This window comes from Natator depressus, chromosome 7, assembly GCF_965152275.1.
Source record: "Natator depressus isolate rNatDep1 chromosome 7, rNatDep2.hap1, whole genome shotgun sequence".
Lineage (NCBI taxonomy): Eukaryota > Metazoa > Chordata > Testudines > Cheloniidae > Natator > Natator depressus.
Genome location: NC_134240.1, coordinates 15,594,189 through 15,617,538, shown reverse-complemented (window position 1 = coordinate 15,617,538; position 23,350 = coordinate 15,594,189). Strand labels below are relative to the sequence as shown.

Sequence of the window (23,350 nt, the reverse complement as noted above, 5' to 3'; positions counted from 1 at the left end):
TGGCTGTCCCACTTCCCCAAAGCCCCTCCCCGCTCACTCCATTTCCCACACCCCCCCCCCAGTCACTCGCTCTCCCCCACCCTCACTCACTTTCACTAGGTTGGGGTAGACTGGGGTTTGGGAGAGGGTGCGGGTTCTGGGCTGGGGCCGAGGGGTTCGCAGTGTGGGAGGAGGTTCCGAGCTGAGGCAGAGTACTGGGGCGCTGGAGGGGGTATGGGGCGCTGGCTCTGGGAGGTGGTCAGGGCTGGGGCAGAGTACTGGGATGCAGGAGGAGGTTTGGGGTGCTGGCTCCAGGAGGAGGCTCCGGGTGGGGCTTGGGGTGCAGGAGGGGATATGGGGTGCTGGCTCTGGGAGGGGGCTCAGGGCTGGGGTGCGGCCTCCTGCCGGGCAGCACTTACCTCTGGTGGCTCCATACAGCAGCGAGGCTAAGGCAGGCTCCCTCCCTACCCCGGCCCCACACTGCTCCCAGAAGAGGCCAACGCGCCCCTGCAGCCCCTCTCTGCAAGCACCACTCCCGCAGCTCTCCCGGCCAATGGGAGCTCTGGGGGCGGTGCCTTCAGGCAGGAGCAGAGGGAGACGCCCACCCTCAGGGCCGTGCTGGCCACTTCCGGGAGTGGCATGGGCCCAGGGTAGGGAGTCTGCCTTAGCAGCAGCCATGCTACACCACCGGCAATCGCAATCATCTGGTTGGTGACCACTGGTCCAAGAATACTTAATCCTGCCTCAGCAAGGGAGGGAGGAAGGGGGATAGGTTTCATGGCCTCTTACGTGCCCTTCCAGTCCTGCATTTCTATTATTATAATTGTTGCTTGCCTGCAGTCCCTACAAAGAAGCTTCTTCCTTATAATATAAAGTTCCCAAGTTTTTTGGTAGTGGTGATAAAAGTAAAAACATACCAGATACAAATATTTACATGTTTCACTGAGAAAGAAGCTCTCCATCCGGTCCTCTTTTGACTTCTCTATGACATGATGCAATGTAGCATAGCCACATCTAAAATTAAATTTAGTTTGGATTTATTTCCATCACATTTGACATTAAGGAGCAAAACATATTCATAACTTCATTCAGACCAAATACCAAACATGGATTGAAGTAAAAATTAAAATAAGATGAGACATCTCACACTTTAAAAAGATAGATGTTTGCCAGTACTGTTATTTATGAACTAAACCACAAATTTCGTTATACAGTACTACCCTAAAACACATGTATTGGAATAACCAGTGCAATATAATATACGGTACTTGTAGCAAGGATCCAGATTGTATGGCCATTCTCTGACCAGAGTCCTGATCTATGACTTCACAGTTTAACAACTTCTCTGGTAAGCTGAGGAGGGCTGCCAACAATCTCTTGGTCTTCCTGATAGCCACAACTTGAGGTATCATTAGAAATACATAAAAGCAGTTGTCATCCAGCCTATTACTCTAGCTACAGTTATATTTTACAAGTTTTGAACAAATATTTGGTGGTTGGATGAGTTTTCAAAAGTAATAAAGAACAAATTCTGTGCCTAAAAATGTGCAAGTGAAAGATAATCTAGGGTCATTGTGCAACACAGAGAAGCTACATTTCACAGCGTTTTATTTGGCATCACTGTATTTATTTTAGCAGATAGGTCTAAAACCTTATTACCTGAAGTTTCCTGTATGAGTCCTGCAATAACATTAGTAAAATAGGTACCAAGCCCATACTCTAAAATCAATGGCAACATTTAAAAGTAACTTTTGTTTTGACAAGGAGGTAGTCTCAAACCAAAATGCTAGATCAGAGAACACTTAAATTTTGATTAAGTCCAAACTTAAACTGGAGATTGGTTTGAGGGTAGGAATATTCCTCTTACGAGAACTTAAGCAAATCGGTTTCTTCCCATTTGCCAAAAACTGACCCAATTCTCAGAAAAAAAATAGTATCAAGACAAAAAGACATTACTGAAAGGATCTTTTGTTTAAAAAAAAATAAATAAAATTTAGAAATCATTCAAAAAACACCCTGCATATTTCTTCCCAGTTGAAGATGCAGATTTCTACTTGAAGACAAGCCAGTTACATCACATGTATATGCTGACTCAAAGAAGAAACCTCCAGAATTTATTATTAAATGTAACTTAAGTACTTTGTCATCTTTCTGAAAAAATATTGATCACCTCTTTACATTTTCAGATAATTTAGAGTCTTTAACAAATACACACTGACAGGAGACAGAAGGGTAAGGACTTTGAAAACTGACTTGTCTTTTGCATATTTTTCCAGACTCTGAAGAATATCCATGCCTACATGAAGGTAATAAGGATTCTTTGTGGCCTGTGTAGAGAAAGAAAAGAAAAAAAAGTCAGGAATTCAAAATATTGTCAAGCTGGTATTTATTATGGTGGGGGTTTATTGGAGTACATTCTCAAGACAGACATTGCTAGGCAGGCTATTCAGTGCCCCCACTGTTTCCTGGGGCTTTTCATAACTTGCCCCAGTGGAAAGGTCCTGCCGGGCCTGTCCTCTGGAAGAACAGATGCAGGAAACTTTTCTGGCAGAGAGAAGCTGATGGTTTAAAAAAAAGTATTATTGCTGCCTTTGGACTAAATCAGAAACTGTGCCAGTGAGCCTGAGAGGAGGGGTGGTTACCTGCCCTGGCACAGATCCTGCTTCACTGTAATAGCTGCCACACCAAGTTTAAATATTAATTCTGCCATATAAGTATTTGTTCAAGGATCTGCTACATAGGACATCTGAAAGAAGGCATTTTGAGTGTGTTAGAGACGAGTTATAGTACAGTGTCTTTTCAAAGCAAGCAGCACATACTGTTTTGTGTGTCTAAAACACAGCTAGCCAGGGACACTTCTATATAAAAGAATATTTTTGATGGACTGGCATAAAGTTTGCTGCCTGACCATTACCAAATACATAACAGAAAAAGCAGAGGTGCATTCCGAAACCACAACATTTATATAGGCCATATCCTCAGAGAATGAGAAGTACCTGGTAAAGAAGATAGGTAGATTCCACCAACTCTGGCCTCAGTGGATAGAAGAGGACATCTGGTGCCTGTAACTGCCAGTTGTATCTCTCTGGAAGAGCTCCATATCGTTTCCATATGGCATAATAGAAGGCATGGAGACAAATAGCATCTTCCACATCTCCTATTAAAACCTAGAAATAATTAACAGCTATAAACATGTGCATGTAATAAATACTGTGCTCACATTATGCAAAGACAGATTAGCAGCCATGTTAGTCTGTATTTGCAAAAAGAAAAGGAGTACTTGTGGCACCTTAGAAACTAACAAATTTATTTGAGCATAAGCTTTCATGAGCTACAGCTCACTTCATTGGATTCAAAGACAGTAATTCACTTTTCATCCCACATATTGCATTGGATGCCCAGATGTAACATACGCCTCAAGAGGGACGAGGCCTGAATAAAAGCAGAATCATACGGTTACTTCATTCACACAACAAACATTGGCATGAGGGAGCTCACATCAACACATCACAGATCCCTAAATGGTAAGATTAGCATCAGAATTAATTCTTGAAAATTGGGGAATAGTTTAAGTCTAGTGAAGTGCAGGCCAAGTTTCTCAGCACCGCTTTGTGGATGCAGTTCAGTCTTAGGCAGAGAGTTACCCTACTATCTAGTCTTGGCCCTCTCTTTTGCAGACAGTCAGCCATGACAAACTGGTTGCTGGGTTTGCAGGGGACTCTAGGATACATTCAGATCAAAGGCATCAACTCTGTGGGTGCTCCAGCCTTGGAGCACCCATTGAAAAAAATTAGTGGGTGTTTAGCACCCATTGGCAGTCAGTTCCTCCCTTTCCCTCCTGCCCACTGGTGGCCCCAACCATCAACCTTCCCTTCCGCCCCCCCAGCACCTCCCACTCGCCACGTATCAGCTATTCTGCAGCATGCAGGAGGAGGGGGAGTGGGGGTGGGGCAGGGGCTGAGCAGGGGTTGAGCACCCCCAGGGAAAGGAAGAAGCTGGTACTTGTGGTTCAGACTCTCACTTGGCGCCAGAACTAGCATTAGAACGAACATCTCTAATAAACCAACCCACTGTACTACCTAGTCTCCAAAAGACTGAAATTGAGATTACCTGTAGTCCAGGAAAAAAGGCTTGCAGGGAATCAATCCAGGTGTTCATCAGCTGCCCACTGAACATATTTACGTTAACATAGAGAGGAGGGTCTCCTTCACCTTCATTACAGGCTTCCCGTCTGTAAAGCAACACCACCACCACATGAATGTTTCATTTTCAGGAGAGCACAAGGCACATTAATGCTAAATTCTTACAACATTGCCATAATTTACAACTATCACAGAAACAGTGAGTTCTACAGATGTGGGGATGCAATATTTTTTGAGCCTATGTTATTATATCTTATTAGGAAAACAGGGTTAATACCAGATAATATTATTTATTTATATAAATTCAGGGCCTAATCCTACTCTCACCAACATCAATGGGAGCCTTACCACTGACAACAGGGATAAAACTGGGCCCGAAACGAGCATGTATAGTATTGTTTCTCTCTCTCGCACTCACCCATACACCCTTCCCTCCCTCTGGGATGGTTTGACTTTTTTCACTACTGTCCCAAGTAGTAAATACTGGTTTAAATGTACAGTGATTTACCATTTCTCTTCTCCTCTCCCCCATCAATTGATCTATGTAAGAGTACTATTGGTGCAAATTTCAAACCAATTTAAAAACAACAGCTGCCAGATAATTCCACCAAGGAAAATTTTTCTTTGAGAGCACAGCTTCTCCAAAGACAGCAGCTGACACTATACAACTTATCACCCAGCACTGGAGCGTTTGTAAATTTAAGAAAATGATAGCTATGGGAAACATACCCTCTTCTTAAGTAGTTCTGAATACTTCGATACGCATCATTGAACATCTCTAGGTCTTCCTTTTCTCCAAAAAGGATGTAAGACTTCAATAGATACTCATAGAATGAGTCCAAACCCGCTCCTAAGCCACTTTGTTTTCCAACCCAGTGGCCAGTTTGAATATTCACAACATTTCCTTCAGGGATAGACAGACAGAAAGACAAAGATATATGTCTAAAACATTTCCTGGTGCATATTTTAGTTGGAAGCACAAGCGACAACTCATTTTTAAAGTTCCAATCCTTGATCTGCACATATTCAAGTTACAAAATAACTTTAAGGAAAAAGTATTGCCAAAAAGTTAATGTTTGTTTGCTCAAGGAACTAATTATCATCAAGCTTAGTACTCTCATGCAGTTATTCGAAGACTAAAGGTCCTATACTGCAGCCTTTACTCACATGCTATTTTAATTTATGTTAATGGGGCCTACACATGTAGGAACTTCAAGTTTGTGCCATACTCAAACTGATTTCACATTGTGGGATTTTTTTGGAAAAATCCAACCATCAGGGGTGTGTGTCCTCGATCTCTATGATGCTTTCCCTGTACATCCACAGAATATCACAGACAGCTAAAAAGCGTACATATGTAGAGAGCCCACAATATCAAAGTCAGATAGAAGGTAAGTGGTGCCCTTTATATACTGGAGAATGTGTGAAGCACTACTGTGCAGGAAGTCGGGTATCTAAAAATAGAAGGATGGGAGACAAGACAGTTAATACATCCTGTTCTGACTGAAGTGACTAAGACATCTGGAAATCACATGGGAGCATTGACTACCTAACAGTCCAGTGTCATTGCTCCTAAGACTCCACAGTGCTTTAACAGCTCGCCGTGCCACCCATTCAAATGTGGAATCTCCAAGCAGCCGGCTAAGAATGCCAAACTCCACCAACAAAGAGCCAGCTCCTGCAGTACAGGTCTCATTATTGCTGTCAGGAGGGACTCCCTTCTTTAGATTCACCTGTGAAACAGATACAAGGAGCTTCAGTTGCATGACACGTTGAGCAACGAGTGCTACAATGTTCTAAGTTCCACTCTTAGCTGTATTATAGACGCCAGGCTTTTTAATGGAGTATGCATTAGTTACGTAAAGCGAGAAGAGATCAACTTCCCACCACTTGGAGCAAGAGCTGAATGTATTGCAATCCAAGTTCAAACTTTGGTCCCTAAAATTAGATGCCTAAGTGGGATGCATATGCCTAAGTAAAGAGCCCCTAATTTTCAGAAGTGCTCAGCCCCTATGCAATTCAGGTGCTTAATTTTGTGCATTTAGGTTTGTAAACTGTGAATTACAGCTTTAATCTTCGGTGCACCTGAACTTGTTTCCTCGTTCCTGGGAATGAAAGGACACTGGCAATCTCTTTATACTACATACATTGTTATGTACACGTCCATACTACACGCAGTAGATGCAAACATAACAGCTCGAAAAATAATTACAATAATCCTTTAAAATTCATTTGGTTGTTGTGAAGAAGAGAAATACATCCCAATAAAGAGGGCTCAGCCAGTACACCACATTTCAGCTGCAGAATAGGTGCGCCATTCTGAAGTTGCAATGTTGTAGCTAGAAACAATTGCCTAAATGATGAGCTAATCTTCTGCCATGAATGCATCATCTTTCACAGGAAAATCATCTTACTGCAGTATCCACATTTGAGTCCATGACTACTTTATGGCAGAGATAATGTTCTCATTCTCAAAGCACAGTTTAGTGGGAATCTCAATTCTGCACAAGAAATATTCTGCTTTCACACTCGAATAAGGAATCTCAATGGCAGCGATAACTTAAACCTGCAGCTGCTGCAAGAGGCCCTCACAAATGGCATACAGTTTTATCTGCACAAGAGAGCCAAGAAACAAATGGCCATCAAGATAGGATTGCCATCTCCGCCCTATAAGAATTCTCTCCAGAAAAAGAAACCCATTAGCTAGAGGGCACTATGGGGTAATCCTGGGCTCCTGCTACCCAACATACTGCATTCATTCTGCAAAACAGTCAGTGCAGCACTATTCACAAGTACTAAATGCCAGGCCTTGAAAAAGTACTTGATACCTGCAAGCCCAAGGACTAAGCTTAATAGCCAGAGTGAAAGACAACTGACCGGCCATAGTTTCGCGCGCGCACGCACACACACCGTGTAAAGAAACAACTGTTCTGTTCATGCATCATTAAATTTATCTTATTGAACAGGACGTTAACTGGCAATAAGTTATTTTTTAAAAAACCCACAAACCTCTTGTTCATGCCCTACTCATTAACCTTTCTTGGCTTCAGTCCACCTCTTCATGTCTATCAAGATAAATTTACCTGTGCTGTCTTCAGTTCCTACCCCCACTCCCTCATTTCCTGGCTGCCATGATGGTGGTGGAGACTCAAGGGGTATCTCCTCTACTCTTCTGCTCTCCCAGCCTTCACTCAGGAGTGCTTCCTCTGGGGAAGCTCCTGAGCAGCATTATATGGATGTACTGGACTTTCCCAAGAGCAACCCATTAGAGTGAAACGGTCCCAAATCCTTGTCAATTTCATTGCTGCCCACAATGTTCTGAACAGCAAAAACTAACAAGACACTTGTCAGACAGGCTGTAACAAGGTGAAAATGAAAACTGACAACAGATCTGGTTGCAAAAAGTGTAATAAGAATTCTTCCCTTACTCCAGGATTTTAAGAATGTCAATATTCAGAAAGTTCTGAACAGCTTTATAGTTGGCCAAAACATGGGAGTAAGTTTCCACAAAAAAAATCTAAGTTTTTTGTGTTCTTTCCTTAGCCTCCATCCCAGTTTCAAACAGATGAACCTGGCAAAGATGTCAATTTGCAGACTCAGGGGAAAAAAAAAAAAGAGACTGCACTGATTTACTATTCAGCATTGGAATGTTTCCTTTGCAACACTGAAGACTAGAAACATTTTAAGCAAAAGCCTGGATTCTGCAGATGTTGATGGCACTTGCCCCATAAGCCTTTCAACTTGCCACAGGTGAGTAGATTTTTCTAACTCAGCTAAGTTCATCTAAGTCATATATATATAAAAAAGGAAGTAAGTCTGTCAGTGGTAAGCCAACTGCCATGCATTACCTCTCATTTTAGAATGCTGATATAATACATAATAATGTAAACTAATTTAATGTCCATGCTTCTATTCTGGATGTGCATTATTTTGGCATTAATTCACTGATGCTACTGAAGTAACTCTACAGACATGCCTCCCTGCATGATAACAGTTAATTTTAGTTGGGACCTTCTGTCTGTATCAGTAACTTAAGATATTTAATGTATACAGTACTTTAAAGTCAACACGTAGCACCTTGAGTAACGAGGAAGAGTTAGAAATAAGTCTGCACAGTTTGGCTAGAGTAAAGGAGAAGGTAACTACCTACTCTACATTCTCTGAACAAAAAAAGTTTAGGCATATCAGAGAAGTTAAGTTTTTAATCTTTAGCCTGGCATCTACAGAGTGGAAAAGTGGGCTCAAAACAAATCTGCATAGTACCGGAAAATATAGTAAGTCACATTTGATGCCAAGAGCTGTATCTTTTAGACAAAAGAAAAATTTCACTACTGTAAAAAGTAGAAGTTGCAGTTCCTTACAAAGACAAGCAGAAGGAAGTTACCCCCGTATATCAATATAGATTGTATCACACCTACCCGAGGATAGGGAATTCCGGTTTTGGTGTTCTCAAAGGCAGGTAGCAGCCTCACTGCCAGGTCACGAGCCATATGTAACAGTTCATCATCATAATCTTTAATGGTCATGTCACCAAAGGGTTGCTTGGTATCTGTAATTATTATGTGGGCAGAAAGCAGACTTCCCAAAACCCTATTGGAAAAGAGATTGCAGAACCTTAAAAAAAAAAATCTACAGAATTCGCAATATGACCTCTAATATCCTGCCTCTTGCAGTGTGGCCAATACCTAATGCTCCAAAAAACACTGGTAAAACTCCATCGGTCTGAAGGTCCTATCATAGCTGTCTCGTTGAATTTCAGTTAGCTAAGACTGGATGCAGTTATCTCAACATCTCCATTCACAATACGTGAATTTTCTCTTTAGTTTTACTATACCAACAGATTTAGTTAAACTGGGAGAACATTTATAAGAATCTTGGCACACAGTGCCTTTTAATAAGCTTCAAAAAGGAGCCATCAGTCAGAGAGGTGAAGGACTATTACATATGTTGAAAAAGAGGAGCGATTCAGAGAGGACGTAACCCACTGCAAAGCTGTAATGAGTTGGGGGAAGAAGGTGGCATCCTTTCTCTCTCACACACATACACACAACCCACCCCGGCCCCCCCACATTCCTGCACCATTAAAGTCAAGTATACAGTGCAGAAGGAAAAAGGAATAACTTCAGTCCTGGACTGCAGAGCCTCATTTGGGATTCACAGACCAAGCCCAAGGAATGGAGAGCTTGCACTCTTGGAAAGAGCCCTAGAACTCCCTCCCTCAGAATTTGATTAGGTAGGGACTTTTGCTCTTCTGTTAGTACAGCTCCACCTTGATACAGTGTCAACATCTGCAAGATCAAATGAAACAGGGCTATGAACCACATCAAAAGTTGTTTTTTTTTTTAAAAGATTTTTTTAAAAGCAGGTTAGAGAGCAGAATGTGTCTTCCCACAATGTTAATTCACTCAAGAGAAGACACAATAAAATGAGATTGTAATGGAATTATAAATGAGGACAAAAATATCCAAACTTAACCCATGTGAGACCTTGCCTGAAATACCAGTTATACCGAAATTAATTTTTATTCTGATTTTGTGTAAGACAGTAGTCAATATCAATCCATTGGTCCCAACTAGGTAATATTTAGGACATCCTGCACAGCACATATTTTTCAAATGTCTGGGAGAAGAAACAAAACGAGAGAAGAGAAGAATTCTACCGTTGGGAAATGTCAAGGTTCCTTCCCCACTCTGAACTCTAGGGTACAGATGTGGGGACCTGCACGAAAACCTCCTAAGCTTACTTTTACCAGCTTAGGTTAAAACGTCCCAAAGGTACAAACTATTTTACCTTTTGCCCTTAAACTTTCGCTGCCACCACCAAACGTCTAACCGGTTTTATTTTATAGGAAAGAGCCCGTTTGGAAACGTCTTTCCCCCCAAAATCCTCACCAAAACCTTGCACCCTCCTTCCTGGGGAAGGTTTGATAAAAATCCTCACCAATTTGCATAGGTGACCACAGACCCAAACCCTTGGATCTTAACAATGAAAAAGCATTCAGTTTCTTAAAAAGAAGAATTTTAATAGAAGAAAAAGTAAAAAGAATCACTTCTGTAAAATCAGGATGGTAAATACCTTACAGGGTAATTAGATTCAAAACATAGAGAATCCCTCTAGGCAAAACCTTAAGTTACAAAAAAAAAAAAAAAAAAAAACCACACAAAAAGACAGGAATATCCATTCCATTCAGCACAGCTTATTTTATCAGCCATTTAAACAAACAGAATCTAGCGCATATCTAGCTAGATTACTTATTAAGTTCTAAGACTCCATTCCTGTTCTGTCCCCCGCAAAAGCATCACACAGACAGACCCAGCCCCTTTGTTTCTCCCCCGCTCCAGCTTTGAAAGTATCTTATCTCCTCATTGGTCATTGTGGTCAGGTGCCAGTGAAGTTATCCTAGCTTCTTAACCCTTTACAGGTGAAAGGGTTTTTCCTCTGGCCAGGAGGGATTTTAAAGGTGTTTACCCTTCCCTTTATATTTATGACAGGAAATTATTTTTCTTTTCATTTGCACGGTTTGCAGATTATAGATTACAGCAAATGGCACTGCTGAACTTCAGTTATACTGGAGTGTTACTTTGATGTGGGGATTTCAGTTATGCCAAGCCTGTCTACAGTATATTGACAGGAGCCCCTTTTTAGGGAGCGCAACAACATATTTTATATCAATACACTGAATAAACTCTCCAAAAGTGTTCAGCTGTCCAAATACTGTCTTGCAGATTGAAATGACTAAGCAAACAGCATTAAAAGTTATTCAATAAGAAGAACAGTTAAAAGAAAGACTACCTTAAAAAGTGATCTCCACAGCACACCTGCCTTTTGTTTTACCCCTGACACTTAAAGAAACAATAGCGTCACCTGAAAGATAGTTCACTGAGTACACCTTCTAGTCACTCTGAGACTAAGGATGCCTAGTGAACAATTAGGAAGCAATGAAGTTTTTGGGACCAGTAAGTTTCTTCTTGAGCAAAGAAACCTCTCTGAATCATTCCCACACACATGTAAAACCTCGGTTACTTAATCAGATATTTATGACCACATACCTGATTGTTGCCTCAAAGACTTGAACTGTAGAGTCTGTGTCAAATGAGACTGTGTCAATCACTAACTTCACCGCTTTCTGGAACTCTGAAGAATTTCCCATTACCTTTAACATCGAAGAAAAATATTAAAGAACATAGAGGGGTCTATCAGCTTATTGCACAGAGGAAAAAAGAATTCATGCAGTTTTTATTTTAAACCACAAAGGTCAGTCATCTGGGTAGAGAATAGTGGCTTTGATATTCATAGTCAGTGTTTCTATTTATAAACACTAACTTGTCCCCTTTCCCCTGTACAACACCTTTTTGAAACTTATCTCATTACACAAGCCAAGAATACTTCACCAAGTAGTTGTAGTGCTGGAAGTACGAAAGGGTATCTAGAACACATTTTGGCCCTTTTTAAAAATTTTATTAAGATAATGCTGAAATAAGAAACGGTACAGAGTTCAAGCATAGAAGTTTCTGGTTGTCAGGGGATAAAGTACAGATTATCAAGGGGTGCGAAATTCGATTTAGGAGCTGATGGAGTAAGGATTACATAATAATCTGCCATCTCCCCGACTGGAGGTAAAAGTTTAACCGGTCAGAGTACAGACATTGAGATATGGGGTAAGTTATCCACATAACGGCTATGTTCAGGTGCGGAGTATAGTGAGTGGATACGATGGTGGGGATGGGTCTACCCTCATTTGGTGGGATTTAATGCTCAGTGGGTTTATGGTTCCAGTTCATACGGTCCAATGGGGAAAGCCTCTCAGTCTTTTTCCCACAGTGGGTGCACAATATCGTACTGGCTCACTCTTCCTGGTACTGTCGATGGCTGGTGATGTGCTCGATGTAGATGTCCCTGGACCATCGGATGGCATCCGAGACCATGAGGCGCCGCATGAGCCGTGCGTAGCGTCTACCGATCCCGCTGGTCCACAGCACACGCTTGTTGCAGGGGTCCCAAGCGCTCAGGGCTCCGACGATCAGGGCGTCCAGCTGCACCTCGTAGCCCTTCGCTCTCAGGGTGTCGGCCAGAGGGGCGTATTTTTCCAGTTTCCGAGCTCGGGCTTCTCAGAAGGCCGGGGTCCTGTTCTCGAAGGGGACCGTGATGTCGACGAGGATGATCTTTTTCTGGGTTTCGTCGGTGACAACCACGTCGGGTTGCAGCGGGCTGTCGGTACCGGGGATGGCGCAGTTGACGGCGACCTCCCCCAGGCGTGGTGCGATGGCTTTCACCAGGGGTTCTGGATGGCGTTGTGGCGCAGCTGCCAGGCTCTGGAGTGGGGCTTGCAGCTGCACAGGACGTGGGGCAGGTTCTCATTTGAGTAGCCGCACTTCCTGCAACGCTTGTCTCGGTTCCCGTGGCGGATGGCTCCGTTGAGCGGGACGCAGTTGAGCCGGGCGCGGTGGATGAACCGCCAGTCGGTGAAGCGGGTGAAGCCGCCCCCGGCGAGGAAGTGGTTGCTGGTGTCCCACTTGCTGGTCAGTTCGAAGGCTTTTCCCTGGTCCAGCTTACGCTTCAGGGCTTCTATGTACAGCGAGTGGATGGCTGCTTTCAGGGTCCTCTCCAGCAGGCCCCTGGCGCTCGGGGAGACGATGGTGTTGTCCTCAGACCTGATCTGCGGCACCAGGACTCCCAGCTCCTGGCGCTCCTCACACCACTCCCAGCAGCAGCCGATGCGCTTCCCCAGGCGACGCATGGCATTGCGGGCCCAGGACCACAGTGAAGCGATGTCACCCCCGTCTCGGCCAAATTCGCCATCCAGGGAAGCGCTCAGGAAGCTGGCGGTGTCTTGGCTGGAGGGAGCTCTACCGATCCGCTTTTGTGTTGCATCATGGAGGGCTTTTGCTGCGATGCTCCTTACCATGGCGTCGGGACACGTCAGCAGGCGGAAGGCGTGGGTGATCACTGTGATGTCACACAGATCACCCATGCGGGGGACATTGGCACCGCCACGCCTGTGGGTGATATAGACCAGCTCGTTGCTGGCTCTCTGGGGAAGGAATAACCACTTCTTCACCAGCTGCCGGATGATCTTGTCTGCCTTGTTGAGGGGTACCTTTGCCACGGCGGATCCCCTTAGGACGAACGAGATGCGTGGGATCAGGAAGGTGTTCAGGGCGTTTATCTTTTGCCACGGTGGTAGCAGTGAGGTGTCTATCTTGGCGGCATCCTGTAGGATCTCTTGGATGGTGTCCTCGGGTGTCTGTCGGACACGGAAACCCGTCAGTGTGCCGAGGTGTCGGTAGGCCTGCCCCTCTGCCAGGGGGATGACGGGCTCGCCCTGGATCTGGAATTCTGTCGCCTGCACTGAGATTTACTGCACCGTTTTGTTCATTTACACTCATGTGTGTTGATACTCATATGCCTTCGTTTAGTTTTTAAGGATCCGTTATGCATTTCTTACAGTTTGCATAATACAATACAAGCAATGCTTGGCTAACTTTACCCAATAATAGCAAGATCCGTGCTAACTACACCTGCAAGTAGATGTAGATATATTGCTGGTTTTAACAACATTAGTGACAGGAAGTTAGAGGAATTTTTTCTATGTAGAGGGAAACATAAAAACAGCCACATTTCCTGCAGAAGCTCAAGAGTCGACAAAACGTATAAAATAAAAGTTCTTTCAGCCACAACCATGTACACTGACACCAAGAGTTTTAAAACCAAATTCTCACACTGGTGTAACTCCATTAAGATCATGGAAGTTACTCCAGATGTATTCCAGGGTGAGAGGTGAATTCAGCCCTTCCATGAAGCCTCAAGTCCAGCTCAGAACTTGTTTTCTATGAAGATAAACAGAGCTTGTTTTCCTCCCTCCCCCACTTAACTTCCAGCTTCACACATGTAGCTCTAGAACCTGCTCCTTTAAAAAAAGAAGAAAGGAGTGTCATAGGTTCTGTTAGGGAAGTACCCAATGCGTTATCTGGGGTGTTCTTGACCAAGTCAAAAGGTGCTGACAACCAAAGGCGTGTTTGACTAAGGACTCAGAAAATCTGTCTTACACGTATCGCAGACTGCAGCAACTGCATTTTTAATATATTAATGCTGCCATTAGAGGTTACTGCGAACCACTAGCAGGATGAGGAAAGGGACAGCCACATACTCCACTTCCTTAACACAGCTGCATTAGTGTTGTGACAGCGACATGGGATCTATTTTAGCAGCTGTGCCACTCTGTGGGGCCCTTGGAATAGATATTTTAGAACAGAATATGGTTTGTGTTTAGTAATCGTATTGATTTATATTTGTTATGATATATTTTTGTTAATGGTGAAATAAATTATGTAATAAGAGAAATGGGAGCTGCCCCTTTAAGAATAGCACGTGGGCACGAGTGAGTTACAGTGGGCCTAGCCCAGGAGTGGGCAAACTTTTTGGCCCGAGGGCCACATTGCAGTGCAAAAGTGTATGGAGAGCCAGGTAGGGAAGGCTGTGCCTCCCCGAACAGCTGGGGCCCTGCCCCCTATCCGCCCCCACCCACTTCCCGCCCCCCTCAGAGCCCCCAACCCATCTAACCCCCCTGCTCCCTGACTGCCCCACCCCTTATCCACACCCCACCCCCCCCCCCGACAGGCCCCCCGGGACCCCCCCCGGTTCCCCGACTGCCCCCAGAACCTCTGCCCCATCCAACCGCTCCCTGTCCCCTGACTACTCCCCGGGACCCCCAGGACCCCCTACCCCGCCACCCCCTTACCATGCCACTCAGGGCGACAGGAGCTCACAGCCCCGCTGCCCAGACGTAGCCAGCTGCACCTGCGTGGCGGCATCACTGCAGGGGAGGGGCTGGGGACTAGCCTCTCCAGACAGGAGCTCAGAGGCCGGGCAGGATGGTCCCGCGGGCCGGATGTGGCCCGCGGGCTGTAGATTGCCCACCTCTGGACTAGCCAGTATTCAGAATGAGTGCTGCTACTGCATGAGGAGGCTGGCTTGTAGCTGTGCATTGAGGAAGTCTCTGTCTTCAAGAACCGCCTAAAGGAAAAGGTTTGAATCTCAGAAGAAAGCCGAGTCTTGTGAATAAGGGTGTAACATGATATTTCAAGTTAAGCAGGTTTAGTAGTTGGTTGAAGACCTCAACAGGAAAACGGCCTACAGGTGCTACGGAAAAAGCCCATGGATATTCAGTAGGTGGCACTCTTCTACCAGTATTGAGCCAATGCTCTAGTGTGGCCCTGAACAGCAATATACTGCTGGAAATGAAAGGAAACTAAAAACACAAGTGGACCTGTGGCCATTAAATATGCCGTAACACTTTATGTTTAAAACCAAAATCAGAAATATCAACATTGATTTTTTTGAAAGCCAAATTCAAGCTTTGGTAAGTGCACTTTAAGGTCCCCTCCACCATTTCAGTTAAAAAACATTTTTCACCTCATTTCCTGCTTTAAGTTCTCTAAACCATTGCTGTGTTCCATCAGACAGCTGCAGCTTTTCACCACAGAGATACGTATGCATTTTAGTGATGAGGAAGTGCTTTAGTTTTCAAAAATACATTGTGATCTTTCCGGAAAGACAGTATATAGAAGAAAAGCATGCTACTGCAGAATTCATTTGCAGAAGACATTGTCCACCCAATAGCTGTAGACAAATGGTAATTATCTGACTGCATTCCAAGGCATCCAGTTTAAAAAAACCAACCTGATCTTGCAATGCAAAAAATGAGACTATGGAAAGGCTATTTAAAATTGTATCAAATCAGCAAAGTACTCTTCCTTCTGTACTCAGGACTTCATAAAGTTTGAAAACTCTTCACAGAAGTAAATATAAAATTTTGGTTAAGAGAAAAAGCCTACCACGTAAAAGTGTAGCCTGTTGTCCAAGAAGGTACACAGAACACAATCATGTATTATATGTAATCAAAGGAAGGGTGGGAAGAGGGGGGAAAGGTATGTGCAAGTGGTCAACACGTAACAATGTTTCTTACATTCAAGCAGATATAGAATGAGGCCATGTCTACATTGTGGGTCATACTGTGGCAGAGCAACAGCACCGTAGCACCATAGCATAGAGGCTTTCTACAGCAATGGAAGGGGTTTTTCTGTTTCCGAGAGATCAACTAGGTCAATGGAAGAATTCTGGATTTTTCACACCCCCTGCACAGCATAGCTATGTTGACCTAACTTTTAAGGGTAGAGTAGGCCTGATATAGGAGTCAATGGAAGAGGAGACATACAAAAAGTGATCCAAACTTATTGGATCAAGGCCCAGGAGCTTGGGATAGTGAAGGAAACAAGCCAGGAAGAGAACCACGTATTCCAAGAGTGTCTTGAGTCTCTCTCCCCTCAAGCCTCCTCCCCAACTGATTTTATTCTTTTTCAGGCAGTCCCTCTGACCCCAGTTAAGACACTGCCATCAGGTTTTAATTAGCAAAGAGACTCATCACTGACAACACTACCCAGATGCATTAAAACAAATTTAACTCAATTTGCAAAATTCAGTTTGTTCTTTTCAATTTCCTATGTGGCCCCTTTCTCTCCTGTTGATTTCTACCTACTTAGGTTGATTCAAAAAACTGCAATTTTAAAAATTCTAGAGCTTTGTCCATTTAACATATGTACAGTGTCTGCACAGCTTGAGAATGCTTTACAGCACTATTGCAATCAAAGATTACCTCTAACACAATCAACAACTGCGGCCTGGACAAAAGCTTAAAGATTCCGTTAATCTCCTTTAGACTTTTCCATAATGAGTGTGCTAGCCTCTCCACCCTGCCACTTGCCTGCCTTCCTCCCTCCCTCCAAAAAGCAACTCCAGTCACCATCCATGTCCTCTTGGAAAATACTTAAGCCACTGCAATTTGTGGATTCTTACCTTCTGCTAATAATTTGAAGATATTTACTTTTGTATTTTGACAACTCACCGCTAGGGTATCCAGTGCATCAATCAGAGTTAGAGAGTAGTTTCCCAAGACATCATTGATATTCAGATTTGAACTGAAACAAATACAGTTAAATGTTACTTGACAGAATTATCTAGTTACAATCACCACACTAGAAGATAAATCTTAAAAACATTTAACCAGGCACCACCCTCTGTTAATAAAGTCTGAGAATAAGCTGCCAATCTAAGTACTATCATATGTATTTGGGTATTTAATTATTTCCACGCATATAAAACATTACCTTTGGGGAAGTGTAAGGGTCTGATGCTGCTAAGGAGTTTGCTTTGGATTCCCATGGGGGTAAAACTGAGCCCTATGACCCTGTCTTGACTGGCAAAAAAGTACTTTTCAACAGGTTACAAAGGCCTCTTACTCCTCTTCAGGACTCAAGCCGATACATTTGAAGGTGCTTCTGATGTATTATTGTAGCCTAGGCTCTCTCCAGGCTACAATCAGTGAATTTACTCAACTTTTTTCTTTTTTTGTGCCAAGGGCCTAGAGAAAGGCATGATGGAGTTCAAACTGTTTTTTCAAGTCTAGCATGTCACTTCCATCTTCTCTATTGACTTCAAGTGTAAATGTCTTTTTTTTTAAAATAGTGTATTCATTGTGCAGCCTTTTCACAGTGAACTATTTGTTCTATTAAAATAAACATGGGCGACAGGATTAGTTTGTTGCGGCCATCCATTTCACTTAACTTAGATAATTTTTTCACTTCAAGAGAAAACAGACAAGGTTTTCTTCTCGAGGCCAAAAGACCAAAAACATCAAGACACTTGATCTGAGCTCCTTACACCTATAAAAAGTAGCTTGCTTGTGACAGCCAGGTAGAGGGGCAGTTGAGAATAGTTCATATTTATTTTAATAAAACAAACTTCATCAACTGTTTTCCTAAGAAATTATATATATAATTTTAAAAAAGATACTGTCTATGCAGAAAGTATGTCAGACGTGAGCAGAACCATAAATTATATACAGGTCAGATGGACACATTTATTATATCTTTATCAAATCTGGAATTGTTATTTTAAATAAAAAAAGTGGGGGCTGGGGTGGGGAAGTCTTGCATTTTCGAGACCAAATGTTCAGCTTATGTAATGAAGAAGAATTAAATGCAGGCCTGTTATACTAGTAAAACCTCTACCATGTAAACAGGTACCACACATACACTTACCCAAACAACTTCATTTCAACTGTATATCTGTTGCAACTACAAATGTGTCTTTATTCATTATAAAGAATGACAAGTTATTTCTTTAAAAATTTATCAGCTTTCTTTTTAAAAAGACTACAATTCTTAAGAGTCCAGACTTCAATGGGCTTTCAATCAGGCAGCTAATCTAAAGTGTGGCATCATTCAAGGGTTTTAAATCAACAGTAGGAACTGAGACTTTACAGAGCACATTGCACACATTTGCTATTTGCTGTGCATACAAGAAAGCATACAGGCATGCAAACATCTACAAGCTGAGAAACTACAAAAGTACCAGAAAGAAACCTGCACAAAGCTGGTGAACAGAGGCTTTCCTTCATCCAGAGAGGATCTCTGACATAGTAATAGCAACAGTAAAACATCCATGGCTATCTTGCTACTATCAGCACAAATTTTCTGAAATCTGAATCTGATTCTTGCCCCGAGCAGTCCTAAATATTTTATGTAGATTTCATAGCACAGCTGCTTTAGCTCTTTTCTGCCATCAGTGAATAGCTATTTCTAAAGAAAAATATGTCCGATTGAACACCGCTCTCTCTAGAATAAGAGAATGTTAATTTGTTCTCATTTCTCAAAGCTAGAGCTCAGTGGCAATTCTAAGCAATGGCCTAGGTTTATGTTTTTAAGGTATTTGCTGAAGTGGCTCTTTGGGATCATCCATTGATGACCTGTGACTGCCATTCTTCAAGACAAAAGCTAAGAGCTTTTATATAGTTTTATATAAGGTTGATTTGGTTATTGTATGTAGAGCGAGGATGTTGCATATTTTGCTCTGCAATTTACTTGACAGGCTGACCTTTTTTTGACTTCTTTTTGTTTTTTAAGTTGGCCAAATGTCTCTGGGCAGTGGATGCCAATAAGTTATACATATAGTTGTAAATCTATACTTGCCAATAAAAATATCCTGCACCAAAAAAAACCCTACTTTCAGCTTCAAAAATGTACAGAGATGAACCTTCATGTACCCAAGTGCTTCCTCTGGCTTTACCTTCATGTTTGTTTCAACACTCAATGCTACTAAAATGCAGTATCAAAAAGGAGACTACCGATGTCTGTAGAGAAGAGCATTTAAAAAAAAAAAAATCCTTTCTGGTAGTACACTTGCCTCACTTCAGGTCTAATAGGTCAAATTCTGCACTCATTTTCAATTCAAATCCCCCTCTCCCCTCACATAGAAAAATCCAAACAAAAACAGACTTTGCCATTTACAGCATGAAAGTTAGAAAATTTAATTGAAAAAGAAGTCTCACTTTTTTAAGGCTGCTTTTAAGGGAACTGAAACAGTAACATCTAATGTTGACTCAACAACATAAGCATTTGCAGTATTACCAGCTAGTGCTACTAAAGTGTACCATTCTGCTTGCAAAAACTAATAATGTCCTTACAAGCACACATCTGAGAGTGGAAACAATGCTGAAAGCCAAGCCATTTCTCTACATATATCACAAGATACCTGGACCATGATATAATTCTATTTGGATTCACAACAACTGAGTATTTTTTTTATCCAGACCACATATACAAGTTCATTCAACTACATTAAAAGAAGGAAATTATTGTCCAAGTCACTAGCCTTAAAAACAGGCGAACCAAACCTCACTATTACATAAGAAAGACCATACTGGGTCGGACCAAAGGTCCATCTTGCCCAGTCTTCCAACAATGGCCAATGCTAGGTGCCCGAGATGAAATGAACAAAACATAAACAAAGAGGAGTCCTTGTGGCACCTTAGAGACTAACAAATTAATCTGGGCATAAGCTTTCGTGGGCTAAATCCCACTTCATCAGATGCATGGAGTGAAAAATACAGTAAGCACTACATAGATATCGCAGCCCATGAAAAGATTGGAGTTGCCTTACCAAGTTGGGGGGGGAGGGGGTCAGTGCTCATGAGGCCAATTCAATTAAGGTGGAAGTGGCCTAATTCTCAATAGTTGACAAGAAGGATGAATATCAAGAGAGGGGAAATTACTTTTTGTAGTGGATGGATGGGTCACTACAAAAAGTAATTTCCCCTCTCTTGATATTCGTCCTTCTTGTCAACTATTGAGAATAGGCCACCTCCACCTTAATTGAATTGGCCTCATGAGCACTAACCCCCCCCCCCCCCAACTTGGTAAGGCAACTCCAATCTTTTCATGGGCTGCGATATCTATATAGTGCTTACTGTATTTTTCACTCCATGCATCTGATGAAGTGGGATTTAGCCCACGAAAGCTTATGCCCAGATTAATTTGTTAGTCTCTAAAGTGCCACAAGGACTCCTCGTTGTTTTTGCTGATACAGATTAACAAGGCTACCACTCTGAAACCTGAACAGAGCATGTAATCAAGTGATCCGCTCCCTTCCATACACACAAAAGTAATGTAAACCGAGGTAAAGGACTTGGGTCAGAAATTACCTAGAAGTATTTTTCTATATTACTGAATTATTGCTCTTTAACATTCTAACATGGTACTGGGTGGAGAAGGGAAATACAAAGCTGAAAAGATGCCATTTATCATAACTTGACTGGACACAAGATTTTTTTTAAAAGTTATAGTTTGCTCTTTGGCAGTTATAGCAATGCTTGCTGTGTTTTCTTAGAGAAAGCTGAACATATCTGACTCAAGAGGTGTAATCCCAGAATTTAAAAGCATTATTAGGGGATTTAGCTGTCCTATGCCCATGATAGTCAATGCAAGTCACACACAGTTCCCTATAAAAGTTTAGGAGCTGGGTACTTCACATCTCTGCACGGCCAACTTTAATTTCTACAATCAATTATCTGATTACAACTATGCTTTAAAACAGATGGGATAGAATTAATGCTCACCTCCTGAACAACCTGCAGATAGGTGTAAAGGGGAGAGTGGCCTTGGACTTCGACTGGTTTAACACTAAAAACATTTCCTGGAGTTATTGGGGCGTCTAGTTAAACTACATAGGCTGGCAGGCTGCTACTGTACACGTCTTCATCTACAGATATACACTAGGAGAGACAGAGATACCACAACAGGAACATACATATTAGAGCAACAACAAGAATATAAAGAAATTCACAGAGAAATAGAGGATGCTCTTCAGTAGTTACTGATAGGTGCAACTAGAGCAAGGAGCCATAGTAGACAAGTTAGCTTGTTGCACTGCTCTGCACTCTGGAGCTACTGCCATGCTGCACCCCAGAGATGGCTGCATGTCCATGAGCAATGAAGCAATGCTGGGGTACAGTTTGTAAAGGGACTGCAATTCTTCAACACAAAAGGCACCATGTAAAGATGACAGTATCCTTGGGCTCTGCATGTTTCGGACAAAGGGTGTGCATGACCCAGCTGGGCCCTAGGCAGCCACACCCACCAAGGGCCAGGGAAATGAACCAGGTATCCATGGCCAGGTCTCTCCAAGCAGCTCCTTCTCCCTCACCTCTAGACAGGCTTTGCTGCTCCCCAAAGCCCCACCTGCTATGCCAACCCCTCCCCCCCCCGACACCATCTTGACAGCCCCCTGCTCCTCACCAAGCCCCTATCCTGCCAGTAACCCACAGCAAACCCCCTCCCATCCAAACCACCTCCCTGCCAGCCCCTCTGCTCCCCCAACTCCCATCTTAAAGCCCCCACCTTGTCACCAAATCCCCATCCTGCCAGTCCCCCTTTTCCCTCCCTCACCCCATCTTAAAGCCCCCACGCCTCCTCACCAACACCCCACCCTGCCAGCCCCCTCCCACCCTCACCCTCTTCCCTCCCCTAACCCCCCACCTCCACACCAAGCCCCCACCCTGCCAGCAACCCACACCAACGCCCCCAGCCAAACCACCCCCTTGCCAGCCCCCCTGCTCCCCCAACCACATCTTTCCTCTCCCCCAGCCCCCATCTTAAAGCCCCCCCACCTCGCCACCAAATCCCCATCCTGCCAGTCCCCCTCTTCCCTTCCTCACCTCATCTTAAAGCCCCCCCACCTCATCACCAACACCCCATCCTGCCAGCCCCCCCACCCTCGCCCTCTCTCCCCTCCCCTAACCCCCCACCTCCACACCAAGCCCCCACCCTGCCAGCAACCCACACCAACGCCCCCAGCCAAACCACCTCCCTGCCAGTCCCCCTGCTCCCCCAACCACATCTTTCCTCTCCCTCAGCCCCCATCTTAAAGCCCCCCCGCCCCACTAACCCCCCCCCCCGCCCGTCCGTCCGTCCGTCTCCCCCGCCCCGCCACTCACGGGTCGGCGCGGTCGGGGCCCCGGCCGCGGCAGTGCACGGGGTTCAGCTCGTCCTGCGGGAACGCGTGCCGCATGTAGTTGTCGTAGCCGAAGGCGAACATGCCGCGGGCCGCGTCGCGGAGCTGGGCCCGCAGCTGCGCGGGGAAGGCGCCGCTGTAGCGCTTCTCGTACTCATCGCCCCCGGCCGGGCCGCCGCCGCCGCCTCCCCGGAGCAGGCAGCCCCAGTGGGCGCGCCCGCAGCGCCCCGCGGCCCGCGCCTCCCCGCCGGCGGCCCGCGCGAGGCAGGGCGGGTCCGGGGCCCCGCGCGGCGGGAGGGCGAAGGGGAAGCGGTGGTGGAAGCCCAGGCCGGGCCCCAGCGCGGACACCAGCCACAGCAGCCCGTGGAGCCCCAGCCTCAGCAGCAGCAGGCCCAGCACCAGCGACCGCCATTGCATGGTCGCGCACTGCCCACGCTCATCGTTTAAAGGGACCCCGCCGCCAGCCCGCTAGCCAAAGGCGAACCCCGACTCTCCCCTGCAGCACAACAACCAGCCGGCGGGCCCTTTAAGGGAACGGACATATTGTGACCCGGGAGTCAATCCGGCCGCCCCGTGCCGGCTCCTGGTTGGTCAGCGTCGCCCTCTACGTCCCCGGTCTGTGGCAGCCCTCTCCACTCATAGGCTGCCGCGGGATGTCAATCAAATGGAGGGTCCTTCCCCCCACTCTGAGGATGCGGCCGCACGCACGCACGCACAGCGCCACGGGGCGGGGCCGAGGCCGGCGAGCTGTCGTGGCAAGCTGTGACGGCGGGGAGCTGCCCGCCAATGACGGCGCGCCAGCAGGGCCGGTCCAGCTCCCTCCCTGTCTCGCCCCGCTCCGGGCTGCCGCCCGCGGTTGGGGGCGGGGGTAGACCTGGGCAGCT

The 23,350-nt window shown here is 44.7% G+C and overlaps 1 protein-coding gene across 3 annotated transcripts in view; it reads right to left on the bottom strand.

Annotated features, from left to right (window-relative positions):
* Positions 1-22,883, bottom strand: part of EDEM1 (ER degradation enhancing alpha-mannosidase like protein 1) — a 28,115-nt gene extending 5,232 nt beyond the window's left edge. For 2 of the 3 annotated variants that reach the window (XR_012640173.1, XM_074957545.1), the window contains exons 1-10: positions 22,450-22,883; positions 17,023-17,095; positions 11,171-11,274; positions 8,540-8,711; positions 5,671-5,854; positions 4,851-5,025; positions 4,090-4,210; positions 2,976-3,146; positions 2,233-2,306; positions 897-993 (exon numbers count right to left, since the gene is read on the bottom strand). Coding sequence is in view for 2 of the 3 variants with exons in the window: in XM_074957545.1 (XP_074813646.1) it covers positions 897-993; positions 2,233-2,306; positions 2,976-3,146; positions 4,090-4,210; positions 4,851-5,025; positions 5,671-5,854; positions 8,540-8,711; positions 11,171-11,274; positions 17,023-17,095; positions 22,450-22,883 (1,605 nt within the window). In the remaining variant the exon portion in view is untranslated. Of the gene's footprint in view, positions 1-896; positions 994-2,232; positions 2,307-2,975; positions 3,147-4,089; positions 4,211-4,850; positions 5,026-5,670; positions 5,855-8,539; positions 8,712-11,170; positions 11,275-17,022; positions 17,096-21,072; positions 21,229-22,449 lie in introns of all 3 variants that reach the window. The other variant, XM_074957547.1, reaches the window with a different exon arrangement.
* Positions 22,884-23,350: the final 467 nt, after the last annotated feature.